Source organism: Bubalus bubalis, chromosome 6 (assembly GCF_019923935.1).
Source record: "Bubalus bubalis isolate 160015118507 breed Murrah chromosome 6, NDDB_SH_1, whole genome shotgun sequence".
Taxonomy (NCBI): Eukaryota; Metazoa; Chordata; class Mammalia; order Artiodactyla; family Bovidae; genus Bubalus; species Bubalus bubalis.
Window position 1 is genome coordinate 34,109,420 of NC_059162.1, and position 19,761 is coordinate 34,129,180.

Below are 19,761 nucleotides of genomic sequence, written 5' to 3' on the forward strand. Positions count from 1 at the left end.
AGAAAAAAAAAAACACTTCTAGTACAGAGAAAAGCAATTCATCCAGTTTCATAACCTGGTAGACATATCCAACCTTTTTTGCTCAAATGCTGAGCTGACCAAACAACCTTTCAAATTTTACTTAGGAACACTGGGTTGACGCACTCCAGCAAGAGGAAATAAACACCCACTATAAATAACCTGTTGCTATTTATCCTGCCAAAGTCCTCTTTTTGTTGTGAATTAATAGACGGTTGTTCTGGTCTAAAAAGCACCTGTGGCAGACCTATCATGAGTTAATTTTTATACCAGTGCCATCCAGTGGAACTTTCCATGATTATGTTCAAAAGGGTAGCTAGTCAAATGTAGCCATTAAGTGCTTAATAAGGGGCAACTAAGGAAATTATTTATCATGTTATTTAATTTTAATTAATTTAAATAGCCACGTGTAGCTAGTGGCTACTGTCTTGGACGTCATAGCTCCAGATCCTTGGTACTCAAAATGTGCCCTGTGGATCAGCAGTGTCTGCATCACAAAAATTATTAGCTTCTTAGAAACACAGAATCTCAGGCCCCACCCCCTACCTAGGATTCAGAATCTACATGTTAACAATATCCCCAGGTGATCTGTATGCACATTAAAATTTGAAAATGGTAAGGTTACTTCTGAATGATCTAAAAAAAATTTTTTTAAGGGATTGACCACCATATCTGTGGTGACCTCTTCAAATTGCAGACACCCACCTCTGAGGCCAGTGTCCAGCATAAAAGACCTTCTTTGTATCTGTCTCTCATCCATCCATAAACGTAGTGAACAGGAAAAGGAGAAAGCCTGGTACACTGGGTTTTAGGAAAGTTAATACAGGATATGGGAATGGGATGGAAAGAACAAGAGTTTCTCAGGGATACCTCTGCAAAATAAAATGATGAAATTTCCTTGATGATTATTAAATATGGATGATGGGTATATGGGCATTCACAGGACTCTTTTCTTTGGTGTATGTTTGAAATTTTTCAAAATTGAAAAATAGACGTGATTTTTAGAGATGATGAATGTGATATTCAGCCTTCAAGAATGGCCTCCAAAATCATCTCCTCCTGTATTCATACCTTTGTGTAGTCTCCTGCAAAAATGAATTAGGACTGATCCTTGTGACCAAAGTGGAGGTGACAGGTGTGACCTCAGGAAGCTAAGTCATGGTGACTTCTGCCTTGTTCTCCCTTGGATCTCTTGCTCTGAGGGAAATTAGCTACTGTGCTGTGAGGAAACTCAGTCTCATAGAGAAGCCTTTATGGACAGGACTCAAGCCCTCTGGCCAAGAGCCAGCCCATCCTACAAGTGAGCCATAGAACTGAGCCTCTGCAGAAGTTGATTCTCCAGCCCCAGTCAAGCCTTCCATTGACTGTAGCTCCATTTGACTGCAACGACCAAGTCAGAACTGCCTTTCAAGCCGCTCCTGAATCTCTGACCGACAGAAACTGTGAAAGGCAATAAATGTATATTCTTATATTAAAACAGTGAGTTTGGGGGTAATTTTTATGCTGCAATAAAGAACTAATACAATGTGACTTCAAAATTTCCCACCCCCTCAATACCTTCCCTATCTTATCACTGATGCCTGAAATAAATAGGAAAGACCTTTTCATACTGTGCATAGGGTTAACATGCTAATACCCCTTGAAGGCTGGGAGCCGAGAAATTGATGCTTTCAAATCGTGGCACTGGAGAAGACTCTCGAGAGTCCCTTGGATTGTAAGGAAATCAAACCAGTCAACACTAAAGGAAATCAGCCCGGAATATCCATTGGAAGGACTGATGCTGAAACTGAAGCTCCAATACTTTGACACAAAAAGCCCAGTCACTGGAAAAGACCCTGATACTGGGAAAGATTGAAAGCAAAAGGAGAAGGGAGCAGCAGAGGATTAGAGGGTTAGATAGCATCACCAACTCAATGGACATGAATTTGAGCAAACTCTGGGAGGTAGTGGAGGACAGAGGAACCTCGTGTGCTGCAGTCCATGTGATCACAAAGTTGGACACGACTTAGCAACTTAACAACATAACCCCTTGAAGAGATAATACATTCCCTTAAATTTATGGTAAAATTTGTGACAGATATATATTCTTTCCTTTTAAAACTCTTAGCAGGCTAATGTATTGAGACATTAATTTCAGTCTTGCTCTTGCTGTTGTAAGAGACTAGAAAGAATAGAAAGGTAAATTCTCCCTTAGGTTCTAGCATCTGAAGAACAGCTAAAGTTTTAATTATAAGATCTAGACTGTGCTTATATGCCCTTCTTCCCATGCCCAACCCTAAAACCCACACTGGTTAACAGCTTCTTGGTGTTTCAGGGATTACCCTAAAGATGACAAGCCTCCCACCCCCTTCATTTTGAGGATTAGGTAACAGAGAAACTATGCTGGAATTGCCCCATGAAGGAAGTGGAAAGAAATTATACTGGTTTAGGAAGACAGCAAGTGGCCAGGCCTAAGGGAGGAATGAGTTCCCCCAGGCTGGGGAAAGATTTTTGAGCTTCCAGAAATGGAAACTTGTCCCTGGCTTGCATGAAATCGGGTTGTGTGTGTGTGTGTACGTGTGTGTGTGTGTGTGTTTGACAGAGAACGAGAGATTGCTTCACAGGGTGTACCCCTACTCCTGCCCATCCAGCTTGTAGGTTGTAGAGCTGTACCCTTTAAGTGGTACCCCATAGATCGTGGCATCGAGTCTTAAGAAAAAGGCCCTTCTCCAAATCTTTCCCCAAAATGTTGGTGAAGAAGGAATTCATAGGGCCTGGATTCCATCTTAGGCCTGTTCATGCTGATCATGCTCAGCCACCTTTCCAATGGACTCTGAACTCTGTGTTTAGTGCCTATGAAAACAACAAAAGGATAAGACCCTCTCCAGACAGGAGAACCTTGAAGATCGTACCTAGGTTACTCATCACCTAAGAAAAAACATACAATAATCACCCCTTTCTCCAGACAGGCCATAAATTTTTCTGTATCTATTGGAGTGTAACCTTGGGTTTATTGATTATTGGCTAATTGTTTGACTGTTTGAGCACATAGCACGTGAATGATGGGGTTATTGGGATTGTATTTTCCTTGGTTTATGTAAGTCTCAAGGAATTTGGGGTGGTGGGTTCGGACACGTACACATGGGGTATAAAAGATTTTCACATATGCTGGTCGGGGGCCTTGGCTAAGAGGAGACTACCTTGGGCCCGCAGGTGTAATAAACTGCACTCCACTATCTGCATTGTCCTTCTGAGTGAGTTTGTTTCCCAGACCGCGTGGCTACAACATTGGAACTTCACAACCCTAGCGAGAGGGGAGGGAGGACCTCGGAAGGTGACTAATGAATTTCCCACCAACATTGACAGCTGGGAGCTGAGCCAGATTTTTCTAATTTGTAAAATTAGAAGACATGTGACGCCTCTTGGCCTGGAGTCAACCGCAGCGAATTCACTTCAGTTAGACCTACTTTTCCTGAGAGCGGTTTTGGTAAGTAGAAGGGTGGGGAGTTGGGGGATGAAGGGAATGGAAAAAAGTGGAAGAAGTAATAGGAAAACTAAGGGGCCAGTTTCCTTCTCCAGGTCAGGACCTGTTCTAACACAGAATGAGCAGCGCGCGGCCGCCCATCCACCTCCGACACAAACACACGCACGTGCGCCCCGCCCCCGCCGCGCGCACGCGCCCCGAGCCTCGGCGGCGGCGACGGGCGCGCGCGCGCGGTGCTCGCTGCCCCCACGCCGCTCCCTGCGTTCTGATCGCTGCGTCTCCAGCTCCCCGCACCGCTGCGCGCCTGCCCCGCGGATCCGGAGACTGCGGCCGTGATCTGGGGGCTCCGACCCTGCGGCGCTGGGGGAGCGGAGCGGAGCCCGGCGCGTCCCGGGGAGGCGATGTGATCGGTAGCGGGCCCCTGCGTAAGGCGGGCGCCGCGGCAGACCAGCCGGTGAGGCGCTGCTGGGGGAGGCCGCGACGGAGCTCCCGGACCCGCCATGGGCTGAGACACGTCCTCGCCGAGCAGGTGCAGTGATCAGAGGTCCCGGGTGGGGGGGCGGGGGAGGCCCGCCTCAACAGGCCCCTTCAGCCAGGTTAGGACTCGCCCTGCCCAGCCTGTGCGGTGTCGACCTTCCCTCAGCTCCTCCCCAAAGGCTCTGCTGACCCCGCCTCCAGATTTGGGCCCTGCAACCCCTGTGACCCCAACAGCCCCTGACATTCTGGGAGATCCCGGCCCTCCACTCCTGTTAACCCAGCCTGGTAGGCCCTTGTGCTCACCTCCTCCTCGGTCCCAGTATTTTGAGCCCACCGCCCGCACGGTACCTGGGAACAACTCAATATCGCTTCCTTTCTCTTCTAGCCCTACGAGGGGTGGTGCGGGGTTGGTTGGGGGAGGAGAGTGGAAGGAGGGAGACTGGGTCCTTCCCTCCAGAGACCCTGATGACCACAAACCTATACTCTCTCTTAAGCCTGTAGTGAAAGTGACCCTTCCTTACCCCACCAGAACATGCCCGGGTGATTTCCTCCCAGATCTTCCTTGTGGCCTTCCTCGTCCTCCGCAGTGACACTATGCAACCCCAAGGAGACCTGCGAGGCCTCTGGCTCCTGCTGCTGTCCCTGTTCCTGCTCCTCTTTGAGGTGGCCAGAGCTGGCCGGCCAGTGGTGAGCTGTCCTGCCTCCTGCCTGTGCGCCAGCAACATCCTCAGCTGCTCCAAGCAGCAGCTGCCCAACGTGCCCCACTCCCTGCCCAGCTACACCGCCCTCCTGGACCTCAGCCACAACAACCTGAGCCGCCTGAGGGCCGAGTGGACCCCCACGCGCCTGACCCACCTGCACTCCCTGCTGCTGAGCCACAACCACCTGAATTTCATATCCTCTGAGGCCTTTTCCCCAGTTCCCAACCTGCGCTACCTGGACCTCTCCTCCAACCAGCTGCGGACGCTGGATGAGTTCCTGTTCAGTGAACTGCAGGTCCTGGAGGTGCTGCTGCTCTACAATAACCACATTATGGCAGTGGACCGCTGCGCCTTCGATGACATGACCCAGCTGCAGAAACTCTACTTGAGTCAGAACCAGATCTCCCGCTTCCCTCTGGAACTGGTCAAGGAAGGAGCCAAGCTCCCCAAACTAACGCTCCTGGACCTTTCCTCCAACAAGCTGAAGAACTTACCATTGCCTGACCTGCAGAAGCTGCCCGCCTGGATCAAGAATGGGCTGTACCTACACAACAACCCCCTGCACTGCGACTGTGAGCTCTACCAGCTCTTTTCCCACTGGCAGTACCGGCAGCTGAGCTCCGTCATGGACTTTCAGGAGGACCTGTACTGCATGAGCTCCAAGAAACTGCACAATGTCTTCAACCTGAGTTTCCTCAATTGCAGCGAGTACAAGGAGCGTGCCTGGGAGGCCCACCTGGGTGACTCCTTGACCATCAAGTGTGACACCAAGCAGCAGGGGATGACCAAGGTGTGGGTGACACCCAGCAATGAACGGGTGCTGGATGAGGTGGCCAACAGCACGGTGACCGTGTCCAAGGATGGCAGTCTTCATTTCCAGCAGGTGCAGATTGAGCATGGGGGTGTGTATACCTGCTATGCCATGGGGGAGGCTTTCAATGAGACCCTGTCTGTGGAGTTGAAAGTGTACAATTTCACCTTGCACGGACACCACGACACCCTCAACACAGCCTATACCACCCTTGTGGGCTGTATCCTCAGTGTAGTCCTGGTCCTCATATACCTGTACCTCACCCCATGCCGCTGCTGGTGCCGGGGTGTCGAGAAACCTTCCAGCCATCAGGCAGACAGCCTCAGTTCTTCCATGCTTAGTACCACACCCAACCACGACCCTATGGCTGGTGGGGACAAGGATGATGGTTTTGACAGGCGGGTGGCCTTTCTGGAACCTGCTGGACCTGCACAGGGTCAAAACGGCAAGCTCAAGCCGGGCAACACCCTGCCAGTGCCAGAGGCGACAGGCAAGGGCCAGCGGAGGATGTCGGATCCGGAATCGGTCAGCTCGGTCTTCTCTGATACGCCCATTGTGGTGTGAGCAGAATGGGTTGGTGGGGAGATTCTGCCCCAGGAGAGGTAATGCGCCCTTGAAGGATGTGAGGGGGTGGAAGAGAGGGCTAGCTGCCCAAGGGAGTGGGTTCCCCTCGAACTCAAGGGAATTGGCCACAGGTACAACAGCAGGCAAGACCCCAAGCAGGGTGTGGCTGCCATGATTTTCAAATGTGGATATACTAATCCTCAGGCAAATACGACACCCCTTCCCAGAGCCCTGACAGTTCTCAAGGTGGTGGAAGAAGAGGGTGTCTGCTGGTGGGAATGAGGAAAGGGGTGAAAGAGCAGATCCCCTAAACCTTTTTGAGGTCATCTCTAGCTCCTTCAGAGAAAATCATTCAGGAAAAAGAGTCACTTTTTTCCTTTCTCGGCCCACCCACACCTGTGATGTTGTGTGTACTGGGGGGAGCTTCCACAGGAGCCACGTTGGGGAAGAGCTAGATTGTCTTCCTTGGCCAGGAAGTCACATCACGCGTCACAGCTGAGGAAATGGGAAACCTCTGGGAAAAGAAGTCAGGAAAAGGCTGGGACCTCAATAACATTCCCCATAGCTGTTGTAAGACTTCCCAGGAACACCTTCCTCTTTCCAGAGGAGCCCTGGGTGCATGGGTCTTTTGCAGGAGCTTGGCCTGTTGCCTGTCAGATATGGCAACAATATGAGATGCGGTATCTGTGTCTTGTCATGGGACCAGTGGCACAGAGGGGTACAGCATGAACCAAGGGGTCCCTGTGACAGTATAGATGCCAGCACAAAACCTGTAGATGGGGGATAAACTCCAGATTGGAACCAGTTGGTGAAACCCTTGGTTAGCATCTGATTCCCAGCACCCGTGTGTCGGGTCAAGGTGTGGGGTGCTGGAAGCAGAGTGTCTGTGGATGCCTGCCACAGACGTGGGATGAGGGCCTCTTTGCATGAGGAGGTGGACGGTAAACCAGCCACTGCTACGTAGCATCCAGCGGGATCTACCTGATTTTCTGTGTATGCCATCTCTTCATTTGTTCTCCTGATAGGCTCAGGTAGAATTCTGAGTGTTCCCTAATATGCTGCTCTGCAAAAGAAGGAATCCAAGAAGTCTGGCCCCAGCTGGGTTAGCTTGGGCTCAGGGGTGGAGGGGACCAGGCAGACATCTCCATTGTGCTGACAAAGCCGCCTTGCTCCTCTCTTAGAGATCTCACCCCTGCTGCAGAGCTGGAGCATGGGATTCATCATCTGCGGAGCTGGAATCAAGTGGTCCCTGCCACAGAGGAATGGCGGTTCGGAGGGTGGCTTAGAGTTCTGCCCTCTCCGCAAGGTTCCAGGCAGTCTTGTAACAGAGACAGTCAGTGGCACTAAACTTTCAGGAGGAGACCCTCTCAGCCAGAGGTGTGCACAGTTGTCAGGCCAGAGGAACTTAAGGACAGGCCCAACATTGCATTCCATCAAAGTGGCAGAATACTTTGGGCATAGAGGTGGCCACTTCCTTTGACTCTACTGCAGGCCCTGGGGGTTGGTGACTCTGAGCTTTGGCAAGGGGACATGAAGGGCAAAGGTGAAAATGTTCTCTGACAGTCTTTTCAGTCTGTCCCCTCTCTCCCACCAAGTCCCCTGTCCTTGGAAGTTCTCCAACTCTTCCAGTTTTCCAATCTGCTGTTTAGGTTCCAAGAAGTGCCATTTACCTGTGGGTGAAGGCTGCTTGCTAGGAGGTCCTAACTCCCACTGCCTGTTAAGATCCGAGGTGGAGACTAGAACTCAACATCTTCCCCTTGTCTGTTGCTGGGATGTCAAGACCGCTGTCCATCCTTTATTAGTAACCTAGCTTTGTCGAGAGAGGTGCAGCGTTTCCCTCAAGTACTTGCATGCTCATAGGGATGCATGCTTATAGGTCTGCATGCACCCCAGCACCTTGACTTCCATCAGGATGATTCTTCAGTCCCCACTAATGTCCACTTCCAGAGTGGTTTCTACTTACGTGCACAACTTCATGCACACAATTTTCTTGCCCTGTAGGAGACTGTGACCATGCCAGGCTCTGCAGATACAAACTTTTGTACTTTTGATTTCTGAACTGCCTAAATCTTCACCCACATCTCTGTGGCACTCCGTAAAGCCCAGAGTTAGGACAGCTGCAGGTTGAAGACCTTGAGAGAAGGGTTGATGAGGAGCAAGCTGGCTCTTCAGACTCCTCAGAAACCTTCCTTAGAGTAATGGTATGTCAGAAATAAATGTAAAACTAGGTCAGTGACAGATCCAGAAGAACACTGGCAAGGGACCAAGCAGCTGTAAGTTGCTCTTCCTATGTTAACTGCCCTAGTAAGCCAGAGGCAGGAGGGAAAAATTGTGTGGTCATATTCCAGAGACTTTTAAAGATTCTGACACTGAAGCTATAGGAACCAAGATCCCTTCCTCAGACTTATCAGAGAAAATCTCACCTCCAGGCAGCAGCTTCCCCTCTAGGCATCATCTAGGGCTGTGAAAATCTTTCAAGTGGATATCAGATGAAGTAGGTCCTCTGGACATCCTGAGTTCCCAAGGACTAGGAAGGCCATCTTCCTCCTAACTCCTACCCAGTTCAGGGCATGAGGCTCTTAGTCTCCCCACTGTATCCACTAGGTTAGCCAGGACCTACCAGTTTGAGAGCCTGGTAGGTGTGCCTGGCTTCCCCACCAAGAGACTGAACTGATTGGCCTCTTCCCATGGTTTCAGTGACTAGAACCCAAAGGTAGCTTTCTACTTGAGGGATTGGGTACTCAGCAGATGTAAGCTCACTGGAACCCTGTGTAGGAAACTGCCAGGAAACTGGTTATAAGAAAAGGTCAAGTGATCACCCCCACCCCCATCAGTCAACCAGACATGTCTCCCAGGAAGCAGGTGTCCCTGGAGACAGAGTATGTCAGGGCTGTACAATCTGTCTGTGTGATTGTTTGTGATCTTTCTTTCCCTGTATTTATGAGGCTCCTAAGAAGGAGCTGGGAGTGGGGAGACCCCAGCTGGGGAGAGTGAAGGCGACTGATTCCAGTTTTCCGTGTGTCCTTACCTCTGTACTTCCTTTTAGCCCTGCTGGCGAAGTGAGCAGGCCTCCCCACATCCAGGATCCTAGTACTTCCACTTGTGTGCTCCCAGGCTGGCAAACCTTGGAGCCTCTGGGCTCTGAAAACTAGACAATGATCATTAAAACCTGGCTTGAGTCTCTGTTCTGGCGTAGTCTGTGACTGGTTTATCTTTTCAGCCAGTGGGGAGGGTTCACAGCACCTCAGAAGGGTGCAACCTGTCTAGGGGGAGAATAGTTAAATGCTGTTGCGAGGGCATGGGTAGAGTCCACATCCAGGCGTGAAGACAGACAAGGGGTCAGCCAGCCTTTTCTGTGAGGAGCCAGACAGGAAACATGTTAGACTTTGCAGCCCGTATAGTCTCTGTTACAGCTCCTCAGTGGTGCCTTTGTGGCCGGAAGGTGTAGAAAGTACACAGACAGACAGTGGCTCTGTTCCAGTCAACTTTATTTATGGACATTGAAATGTGATTTTCACATCATTGTAACATGTATTTGAGGGTTTTTTTCCAACCATATATAAATGCAAAAACTTACTGGCTCACAGACCACAAAAAACCAGGCAGCAAGTTGGTTTTGGCCAGCGGACAAATTTGCCAACCCAATGTTCTCAAAAGAAATGTCATTGACACTTTAGCAGGAGAGGGTCTAGAAATTCCATGACTTGGGGCTAGAGCAGATAATGAAGACTTTCTGGATCCCTGGGGAAGAGGGTTGTCTCCCTGAAGAGCCCTCTTGAAAGTCTGGATCAAGCCTACAAACTGTACTGTGGTAAATGTTTGAATTGGGTTAAAAGAAATGGCGGTGAGCAGCTTGGGTCCACAGTCTTTTGATTATTACCAATATATGTTCATGTGAGTGGTAACCACCTTAGTTTGGCTTAAAGTATATTAGTCTAATGGACAGGTGGTATTCATTGACAATGTAGTGTGTCCTAGCATGGCATTGAACAGAGAAATGCAGTCCCCGCTTTCTTGGTACAGAAGACAGCCTATCAGAAATTGGCCCAGATTTTACTGAACTCTGAGTAGGCAGTTTCTTTGGCTACTCTCTTGGTATTTCTGGAAGGGGATTGTCATGGTAGATTCCCAAAAGGGAGGGGAAATGGTATAACAAAAAAAGAAATGAAAAGAATCGAAATTGGGGGAATTCCTAGGCTGTCCAGTGGTTAGGACTTGGCATTTTCACTGCCCAGGGCCTGCCTGCGTTCAATCCCTGGGTGGGAAACTAAGATCCCGCAAGCCACGCAGTGCAGCTGAAAAAAATAAAGAATCAGAATTTGAATAATTACCTCATTTATTACACTGCTAAAATCTTGACTGAAGGGCGGTCCTCTTCTGTCTGGAAAGTTGTCTTTTTCTTTTCATGAGGGAACAACTAAAGAGTGAGGGATGGAGACACCTCACAACCAGTCACACCAGACATATCAACCTTGGCAGTCAGTGAAATGACAGATGTTGATGCCAGGGCGCCCCCAGAGTCTACATGTATTTGGTATTTTTTAATTTTTTCAAAGCAGTTTTTGCTATGGCTGAGTTTAGCCAAGAGGACGAGCTGGTAAAGAGAACAGGTCTGGGGAGGAAGACTACTGAAAATCCTCCCTTCTGTTTTGGCCTGTGTCAAGCCCTGTCTCTGCGCCTAGGAAGTTTTGATACTCCTTTTTCCATCATCCCAAGGCTACATCTCTTCAACCCTCCCCATCCCCCTGCCAGTCCCCCAAGAAGTTCCATAAATTCTGGCCAAGATGGTCTGCCATGTCTTGCGGCTCTTCCCCTAGCTCCTCTTAGGTGGCACTGCGGGAGAATAGAAAAGGTTAATATGATGGTTATCTTTTAGAACAGAAAATGAGAGTTCAGTGGATTGGCCAGCCTGGTCTCTCTCCCATCTGATCTCTCAACTCCTTCCCTTTCTGCAGTTGTAACTCTTGGACCCCTTATCTTGTGTCTGAAGCAACCACTGGAGAAGCTTCACTTGCCCCACCCACACTGCAGAAAAGACTCAGGACCACTCAATGGTATGGTCAGCTTGTTTGGTCTGGCTACAGGGAGCCTACGCTGGATGCTTTCTCTCCCCAGGGTTGAGAGAAGAAAGCTAAAGCAGCTGCCACATCAGCCCCCATCATCAGGCGTATAGCCTGTTGTGTGGAAAAGATCAAGTGGTGAAGATACTTAGACCTGCCCTGAGGCCTTCCAGTTGACATCAGCCTGGTTACAGTCCCAGAATCACAGTGGGTGTGGAGAGAACCAACCTTTAGGACATAGATAGGACCCTGCAAGGACTTCTAGGTGCCCTACAGCACTAGCATAGTAAAGTAAGAGTCACTGACCCCAGAGCTGGAGGCTTGTATGCATATGTGTCTGCAAACACACACAGATTAGGGAGCGCCGCAGCTGGATAGAACTTCATGCTGCTTTTCCTTCACCTCCCACTGCTCCTTCCCTTGGCCGTAGTTTGCTTTAGGTGTGGACCTCAGTAGAAAGGTCTAGCCCAGTACTGGGAATCCTTAGAAAGCACTGGGAGAGAACGAGGGATCTGCCTGAAAGACAAGGGTGCCAGGGGGCCTCATGAATACTCAGACAGAGTTGAATCCTCTGGTACCAGAGGATAGAATCACCTGAAGTAGCTACTTAAAATGCTTTCACAAGAGGTTTTACAAAATCTAGGAAATTCTGATAGAAGCAGGTAGATTTAAAACTGGGACTTATTCCCTGCACACTGGCGAGTTAGTCAAGGCTTCTGGGTGAGTGGGTGGGTAGGGAGAAGGTCGTCTTACTGGAGGGAATCTGCCTGCTTTAAGCTGAGCTGGAGACCATCTACGTTAAATCACCCTCCAGAGCAGTCCTGGGGCACTGTCCTGCCTTTCAGCTGTGTCTTCCCTGTGTCTACACTGGTGACCGTTGTTGAGGCCATGACCACAGTGACTAATCAGTGTTTCATTCCTGGATCCCAGGATAGGGGAGGAAAAAACACCCAAGATTAAAAAATAGTGAAGCCTCCATGCTACTATGGTGCCTGCCTCTCTGTGTCCACTCTAGGAAGACTGCTGACTGTTCTCAAACCAATGGAATGGAAAATATCCTCAAGTTAAACATAACTGCTTTCATGGTACATGTGCATGTGTGTGTAATTCCAATAATGTCCTTTGAGGAGGAAAGGACAGTGATCCTACTCCAAGAGCCTGAAACAAGGAGAAACAAATCTGTAAACAAGCCAGGGGCTGTGCCTCACAGCTTCCCACCTCCACCCTGGGTGAGGACCTGAGGCAGCCCGTGGCTCCGGGGGCAACCAGAGAGCTGGTGTGGCAGTGTGGGTCCACTGCTGCTCCTCCCTTCCCTGTCTGTGGCCTGTCTGCTCCACCTTTCCCTTGGAAGAGCAGGATCAGCCAGGAGAAACTTAGACTTGCAACCAGGAGCTCCAGGCTGGACCTGGGGCATAATTGGACTGACTCCAGATCTGCAATCAGCCCCATGACTTGAACACATCAGCTGGCAGCAACTTAGGACAAGCTTCACTAGAGTCATAGCTTCCATAGCACTCCTGGCCTTGCATCTAGGAGGAAATGTCTGTGTTCTCTGACGGTGGCCAGCAACACAACCTCTCTGAGACTTGGATCCCCTAAGCATCATTATCCATAACTATTTATTGCCTCCCTAAAAGAAGCAGAAAACCCAGAGCCAGGCTGAGAAAGAGATAAGGACAGGAACATTAATAAGCCGCCTGTTTACATGTGTTTACTACTTTGAACGTCCCAATGCATGTTACCATGCATTCTGTCATCTAGTGCTCACAACATCCCTGTGAGACAGGTCATGTAGTCAGTGATTTGCCTGTGGCCACACCAGTGTCAGGGGCTGGGTAAACCCAGACTGCAAGTTTCCGAGCTCCCGGATCGATGTTTCACTTCATGATACATAGGGTCTTTATGCCAACCAAACGCAGGGGCAGCGGGAGCACTAAACCAGGAGCCTCCCTGCTCCCTAAGCCTGCAGAGAGTCATCAGAAATGCTGGGGGAGTCAGGGGTGTCCCCTGGAGGCCAAGACAGGTCAACAGACGGCTAGGCAGGAGTGCTCGAGATTCAAGGTCAACAGCCTCCAATGCCACTAGCAGTGTCAGCGAAGCATCCACTGTGCCCTTTGGTCAGGTGAAAAGGTCTGACTGGTCTACTCAGAGGACGCTCAGGGATGCTTCCAGGAGGAAGGCAGGCTCAAAGCATGGCTGGGAGGTAAGACTTCTGACCCCTCCTCCCTCTGCAGCCCAGGAAGAGGGGGACGGTGAGAGCTGGCTGACTCAGTCTGCAAGTGCTTGGAGATCTGGAGCTGAAAGGCCTCAGCCCTGTTCAGCTAATGATTATTATTAACTCTGAGCAGGCCTTGGCATAGCAGCCAGCTGGCTCTGGGAGAATGCCTGGATCTCCGACAGTGAGGTTTTAAAAAAACAAGACCCATGGCAGCCATGCCTGGTGTGGTGGGGGTCGGGGGGAGGACAGGCTAGTGTCAGAGAGTGGGGAGGGGTAGTCTGCCCTGTGAGAGGGTGGGGCCAGGAGGCGGCACAGGCTGGCAAGAGATACCTTTAATGCAGCTGAAAAGTCCAGAAGGTGAGGCTGGGAGACTTCCCCACACAGAGCTCCTGACATTCAACACCACCCCCAGTGGGGGGTGGGCGAGTGGAGTATGGAGGGGAAAGGGTGGCCAAGGGAAAGATGGGGGCTTGGGTGTGGTATCTGAATCCAGAATGGTAATCCTATTACCATCCTGGATTTGGATACAAAAACCATCTATATTTCTAATGTCCTAAAGATTGAGTTTGAATGTAATCGTATTTGGAATCAGGACTCAGTGAGCCTGATATGCAAATTTGTGCAAACGACACGGAAATTTAAAAAGGTCTCGAGCACCCTGGCTTTTATTTTTAAAGGCTAAAGAGGCTGGCTACTAGCTGCCTCTAGTCAGACAAGGGCAAAAGGGCAGCCATTTGTTTCTCCTTCAAGACCTCTGCCTCATTTCTGAGGAGCCCAGATAATACCCCAGATGGGGAGACACTGGATGGTGGTGGGGGGAAAGAGGGTGCAGGGGGAGGAAACAAGCAGGAGGCATATGCAGCCACCAGCCACCAAGATCCCAGCTGGAGGAAGAGTGCCCTGGCACTGTGGTCTAATGGCTGTCCAGCTGCTGCCCTGGGATGGGAGGGCAGGTGGTGATGGAAGGAGCAAGGAGAGGAGGGGAGGGAAGTCCCTCCACAATCTGGCCAGCTGGGAAGAAGGGCTCCTCCTGGTGACCTCCTCCCAATACTGCAATCAGACTGGCTAAGCAAGCAGAGACCACCTGTGCCCCCCTCTCTGCCCTGTGTCCCTGCCCACCACCAGCCAGGGCCTACTGGTCAGAGAAGTGACAGCTGGGACCCCTTCCTCCTGCAGAATATAAATGACTTCCCCCTTCCTCCCAGGGCTGGGAATAGACATCAGCTGGCACTGCCCACGCAAACTGCCGGCTGTCAGCCCGCCTGCCCGCCCACCATCCCCCGCACCACCTGGGAGGAGGCAACACCTCAGGCAGGCTCGGGCTCTCTGGTGTTGCCTGCTTGGCTCCCCGAGCAAGCTCACCCGGCCTTCCTACCCTGCTGGAGACAGAGTGAGACTCCCAGCACTGACTGTACAGGCCATCAGAGAGGGACTCCCTGGCCAGAATGACCCGAGGTGACAATCTCCTCCATGCAGCCCCAGTAGCCATCTCTCCCAAGGTCAGACCACAGTGGAGAACTGGAAAGCGGGAAAAGGGCAATGAAAGAGACAGGAATAACCAGCAGGGGCCCCCTTGAGATGCTCAGGGTCTGGGGCGCTCCTAGGAGATGCCATCTGACCAGCACAGTCTGCTCTGAGGACCCTTCTGCCCCTGCCATTCTCATGCCTGTCCTGTTGAATCATACTGACCTCCCTGCTGTTGAGTCACCCAGGGAGGAGGTCTGGAATCTTCTAAAGGCCTGGGATAGACAGACTATTGCTATCTGGGAACACCTCTCCCTGCTCCTGGGACCTCAAATCCTAGGTCCTACTCCACAGGTCTCCCAGAGTCCCCACTGAGCTCTCTCTACCTGCCTCAACGCTGCTTTCCAGGCTCGGCCATTCTCAGTTTTCGCCATGATCTATGGAGGTCCCAATCCAATGGACAGAGGAGTCTGGCAGCATACAGTCCATGGGGTCACAAGAGTCAGACACGACTTAGCAACTAAACCACCATCAACCACCACAATGGAGGTCCCAACTCCTCGATGAGCCAGACCACAGTTAACCAATGTAACATCCAGCTCTCACCAACGAGGGATGAGGGCAGTCTGTGGAACTACTTTCAGTCTGGAACGAGGATGGGTCTTTGCAGGGAACAGAGCCCAGCCCTCATTTGCCAGCTGGCACCAAATTCAGCCCACTCCTGGGCCAAAGAGCTGGCAAGAGATGACACTGAAGGGAAGCTAAGCTGATGAGGAGAGAAGGAGAACCAGGGAGACTGTTTTCTCTAGATCAGAAGTGCCCTGCCTCGTTTCCTTGGTTCTTACTTTGTTCTAAAAGCTTTGGAATAGCTCCAGGAAGCTATGTGCTAAGGCAAGGACCCAAGCCCTAAGAAGGGCAAAACACGAGATGATCAGGATTGCTCTGCCACTGAGAATGGACGTCTTGCGGCCCCAAGCCCAGATGCCAAGATTAGCTGAAGGAAGTTCTTAGCTGGGCTAAGACACCCAGCCAGGAGCCAAGGCCTGGTTAAGCCAATGCCTTTCTGCTCCTCCAAAAGTTTAAGGTGTCTTTAGTGCCCTTAATGTCTTGGCAAGTAGGAGCTGGAAACCTTCACCTGGGCCCCTTCTCTCCACAGCCCCTGATGCTTTGTTCCCTGGTGCAGGGGCCAAATCAGCACAGGTTCTTGGAAAGCCAGGAGACCATATTGGTCCCTCTAGAGGGATAAGGAGACAATGAATGTAAGAATTACACCCTGAGTCTGATGAGTGGTCCAGCCATAGTTCAGAGCTGGGAAGATGCTCTGTGACATCAACTTGACAGACACTGAATGGTAGGAGAGATTGTTTAGAAACAATCACCCATTACACAGATGAGGAAACTGAGTCCCTGAGACACTGGACTCACATAAGGTTGCACAACAGAGCCTATAAGGACCATACCCATTAAAAAAATGTACATTGGCTCTCTCCACTACACTGCTTTCTCAAAGTGACCCAAAGAGCTGCTGCCACTGATAAGTTACAGGAATCCAATTTTTCATTAGGCATGCAAGAAGAGATGACTGCCAGTACCACCCAACACTTCTCCCCCATCAAGAGTGGAGGCTTCAGGATCAAGCTCCCCAGCACCTGTCACTTATGCCCCATCCACTTCCCCGTTTTGGCCCACTGAGTCATCTGTCGGCAACGGCAGCTTGGGTTTCTGCAGCCTCCACCCCAGCTAAGACATACAAAAACCCTACCCCTTCTGAAGTGGATCCCTGAAGGTCACTAAAGGAGCCAGTGAAGTCCAAGTCAAGTGTCCCATTTCGATTCCAAGTTTGGAGGAACTCACATTTCCATTTTCTTCCTTGGCAAGTAGGAGCTGGAGATCTGGTGCATTATCACCAGGGCTGGATAGAGGGGCAGCACCAGGCACAGGTACCAGGCTGCACCTTTGATCTGAGCCTGGAACCACACTGAGTGCATGCCCAGAAGCACTGTTACTGTAGCCATCAGGTAGACCACCAGTCCACATGTCAGATGGTAGAGCTTGAGACGAGCCACCCTTGAGACCCTGGCTGCCCGGGGACACAGGAGGCAAAGTCCACACAGTGCCTGGCCGATAGTGGCCAGCAACGTCAGAGCCCCTACCCAGCTGTGCCAGGACGCCAGGTGGGGCAGCTCACTGCGGGTCCTGCTGGAGATGATGAAGCCCAGGCCCAGGGCTGCACAGAGGATGGCTAGGGTCTGCCCTGCCCAGTGGAGTCGGATCCGGGCCTTTCGGGAGCAGAAGAAGAACAGGGAGTGCTCGGGTGAGAAGAGCAGGATGGCCTCAGCCATGCAGAGGCAGAACTGTGAACACAGGAGAGGGCCAGTGAACCTCAGGCCCGGCTCAGAGGCCTGCAAAAGGGGAGGTGCCCTCATACATCCAAACAAGGAAGACAAAGGGTAGGGGCTAAAGGACTCCCACCAGGACCACCTGCCTCACAGGTAGGCATTTGTGGGTAGAATTAGGAACCCACGCTTGAGTGGGAGTGTCATCATTCAGGCTGACATCCATGCCCTACTACCCCCCACCCCCCCGCCCCACATCCTCAATAGCAAGGACTCTCATTTCTTGACCAATGGAAACAGCAAAAGTTAAACTTTCTCCTGAACTCTGGGGGTGGGGAGCAACTGGATAACGCCCCTTCCACTTCCTCTTTTCAGGCCCAGAGTGGAGAAAATGATGGTATCTTCCATGCCCTCCCACCGCGTTATACCACCTGATTACCTATAGCCCAGCCCTCCATGTTTCCTGATCTCAGTGGTTGCAAGGAAAGATGGGGCCCTGGGTATTTCCCCCCACCTCTCTGAGCCAAAGAAAGGTTAAGCCTTCTAAAGGCTAGATGCTTCCTTAGGGGCATATCCAAACCAATCACCCAAACTCACCGCCAAGGCCATGAATACAGGGTGCCAGGAGAAAAGACCTAAGAATCAAAGAGAACAGACTGATGGCGGGGCACCATTGGTTCTGCCCCTGTGGCTGGCTGGAGCCCAAAGAATCTGGCTGGAGGGGAAAGGTCAGTGTAGTGTCTTCAACCCTAATCAGTATCAGGACCTCCAGGCAAAGTGGTGCAGCCAAAGGGCCTTAGGCTGAGCAACCAAGAGGGCAAACATACCAGTTTGGCCTGGACTCCCCATTCAACACTTTGCAGCTACTAGCCCAGTCCTAAAATAGACCTTGGCCTCTCTCCTTTATTTGTTGCATCCGTGAGGGGCTCTGCTGGTGACGAACTAGCGAGTTCAGTTAGTTCGCTTCAGGCTTCTCCTCTCCTCCCAGCACCCAAAGCCCCACCCTTCCAGGACCCACCCCCAGGACCACGCCCCACCACGCCCTTACTACACCTCGGCAGTCGCCCATCTACTGCGAGTCCCCACTCCACGCCTCTATGCGCTCCAAGCGCAGCCCCTCAAACACCTCGGCTCCGCCCCCTTGCCTGGCCCCGCCCCTCCCGGCACACTCACTGGTTCCTGGCCGGGACAGCACAGTCAGGAAGATGGTGAAGCCCACAGCGACCAGATGCGCCAAGATCCCACTGCCTCTCCGCAGCCAGCGGGTCAGTCTCGGCTCCCTCGGCGGAGCGAGAACCAGACCTACCTCCAGAGACTGCATGGCGGCACCCGGCAGCCGCACACTCCCAGCTGCCAGGGCAAGTCTTCCGGGTTTGCGATCGCGGAGGCGGCCGCGGAGGCGGGAGAGGCTCCTCCCCGGGACGCCGCCGACAATGCGGCGGCTCGCCCACAGCGCCCTCTGCAGACTGGGGGAAAGAGCCTAGGTCCTGGAGAGCCCCGAGGGCAGAAAGTGAGTGGACAGCTGCGGGCCCACCTTGTTTCTTCAGCCAACCTCATTGGTATCTTTATGTCTACACGGGCTTATGAGGCTTACGTCTCAAATAGCCTGTGAAAATTACTTTCATGACAACTGATTTTACCCAAGTCACAAATCTGATATACAGAACCAAGAGTGTGAAACCAGTTTTGAGCAGTTTTCCAAAAATACTGGATTTCCCTAGTTGCCCACTCTCTCCCGCCACCCCTCCTTCCGTCTTGTTAAGGGAGTTAGAGTCCCCTCTGCCTAAAAGCAAGGAGATTGAAAAGGAACGGATAAAGCTAAAAACTAGTGCCCCGTGCCTGGTGAATTAGGGTTTGAGGACCAAAGGAGAGACACGCAACAGTCATGTCCCCTATCTGAACAGTAGCTCTTGTCCCCAGTGAGACAAATGGAAAATCTAGGGCACTCCCAGCCCTTGCCGCCTGCACACCATCTGCTCAGCCCTGGGGAGCCAGGTGATCCTGAGGGACTAGGACCTCCCACATGCTGGCTGCCTCCCACACCAAGGGGAGTTCTGTAAGTGGTCTTACCTTTTCCCTTTCTGCCTCCAGAAAAGGTGTGCTTCCGCTTAAGGAGGCCTACCTGGGAGAGGCTGCACCCCTTCCTTAAGGGTAAACCCACAGGCCATGGGGGGAGAGACCAAAACAGGCAGTCCCACAGGAATCAGGGACATCCTGAGAGCAATTACAAACTCCACTTCAGCTCCAGTGGTTGAGAAAATGAGGCTACTAGTACGAGGCAGGGGGAGCTGAAGAAACTGAGGCAGTAATTCAGAGACAGGATGCAGGTGCCGGGTTGCTGGAAGACCAGAAGAGGGCCACAGGCTGATTCTCCTAGACCTTCAAGGCGAAGATCCAAGAGTAGACCCGGAGGTGTGGCTCCCCTCCCCCATCAAGTTTCCTTCCCCAAAAGGACTGTAGTCCCCTTGCTCACTAGGAGCCACATGCCTCCTCATCCCAAGACTCCCCCAGTGACACAACCCCTAGCCATTTCAGGAGACTAAAAGTACAAAAACATATGAGCATAATAGATTCTTTTGCAGGCAAGTGATAGGAGCTGGAGGCTGGCTGCCTATCAGGTCAGCCTCCTGGGGTGTAGCTGGGGACAGT

The 19,761-nt window shown here is 51.5% G+C and overlaps 2 protein-coding genes across 9 annotated transcripts; one reads left to right on the top strand and one right to left on the bottom strand.

The window, feature by feature from the left end:
• The first annotated feature begins 3,870 nt into the window (after nucleotides 1–3,870).
• On the top strand, nucleotides 3,871–12,258 carry AMIGO1 (adhesion molecule with Ig like domain 1). Of its 3 annotated transcripts, none has more exons than XM_044944597.2 (3): nucleotides 3,871–4,010; nucleotides 4,488–6,072; nucleotides 10,990–12,258. In XM_044944597.2, exon 2 carries the CDS (start codon nucleotides 4,553–4,555, stop codon nucleotides 6,032–6,034), a length of 1,482 nt encoding a protein of 493 aa, XP_044800532.1. In that variant the 5' UTR covers nucleotides 3,871–4,010; nucleotides 4,488–4,552; the 3' UTR covers nucleotides 6,035–6,072; nucleotides 10,990–12,258. The 3 variants fall into 3 exon arrangements, with proteins under 3 accessions (XP_044800532.1, XP_006052251.1, XP_025143931.1); XM_006052189.4 differs by lacking the exon at nucleotides 10,990–12,258 and adding an exon at nucleotides 7,216–9,221; XM_025288146.3 differs by lacking the exon at nucleotides 10,990–12,258 and having other exon boundaries at nucleotides 4,488–9,221.
• On the bottom strand, nucleotides 9,506–19,735 carry LOC102405586 (probable transmembrane reductase CYB561D1). 6 transcript variants are annotated; one of them, XR_003110078.3, is made up of 5 exons: nucleotides 18,286–19,735; nucleotides 17,710–17,747; nucleotides 16,631–17,130; nucleotides 11,401–11,610; nucleotides 9,506–10,867 (listed from the first exon to the last, which is right to left on the bottom strand). XR_003110078.3 is itself a non-coding variant. In XM_006052178.4 (4 exons), exons 1-4 carry the CDS (start codon nucleotides 18,431–18,433, stop codon nucleotides 10,858–10,860), a joined length of 696 nt encoding a protein of 231 aa, XP_006052240.1. In that variant the 5' UTR covers nucleotides 18,434–19,735; the 3' UTR covers nucleotides 9,506–10,857. The 6 variants fall into 6 exon arrangements, 3 of the variants coding, with proteins under 3 accessions (XP_006052240.1, XP_006052238.1, XP_025143932.1); XM_006052178.4 differs by lacking the exon at nucleotides 11,401–11,610; XM_006052176.4 differs by having other exon boundaries at nucleotides 9,506–11,610.
• Nucleotides 19,736–19,761: the final 26 nt, after the last annotated feature.

Coding starts and splice junctions, on each gene's coding strand:
- AMIGO1 (XM_044944597.2), top strand. CDS start 4,553: ATGCAACCCCAAGGAGACCTGCGAGGCCTCTGGCTCCTGCTGCTGTCC.
- LOC102405586 (XM_006052176.4), bottom strand. CDS start 18,433: ATGCAGTCTCTGGAGGTAGGTCTGGTTCTCGCTCCGCCGAGGGAGCCG. Junction 17,748..18,285: donor GCTGTCCCGGCCAGGAACCA/GTGAGTGTGCCG, acceptor TTTGATTCTTAG/GTCTTTTCTCCTGGCACCCT. Junction 11,611..16,630: donor CCAAGGAAGAAAATGGAAAT/GTGAGTTCCTCC, acceptor CTTGTCTTTCAG/GCAGATCCCTCGTTCTCTCC.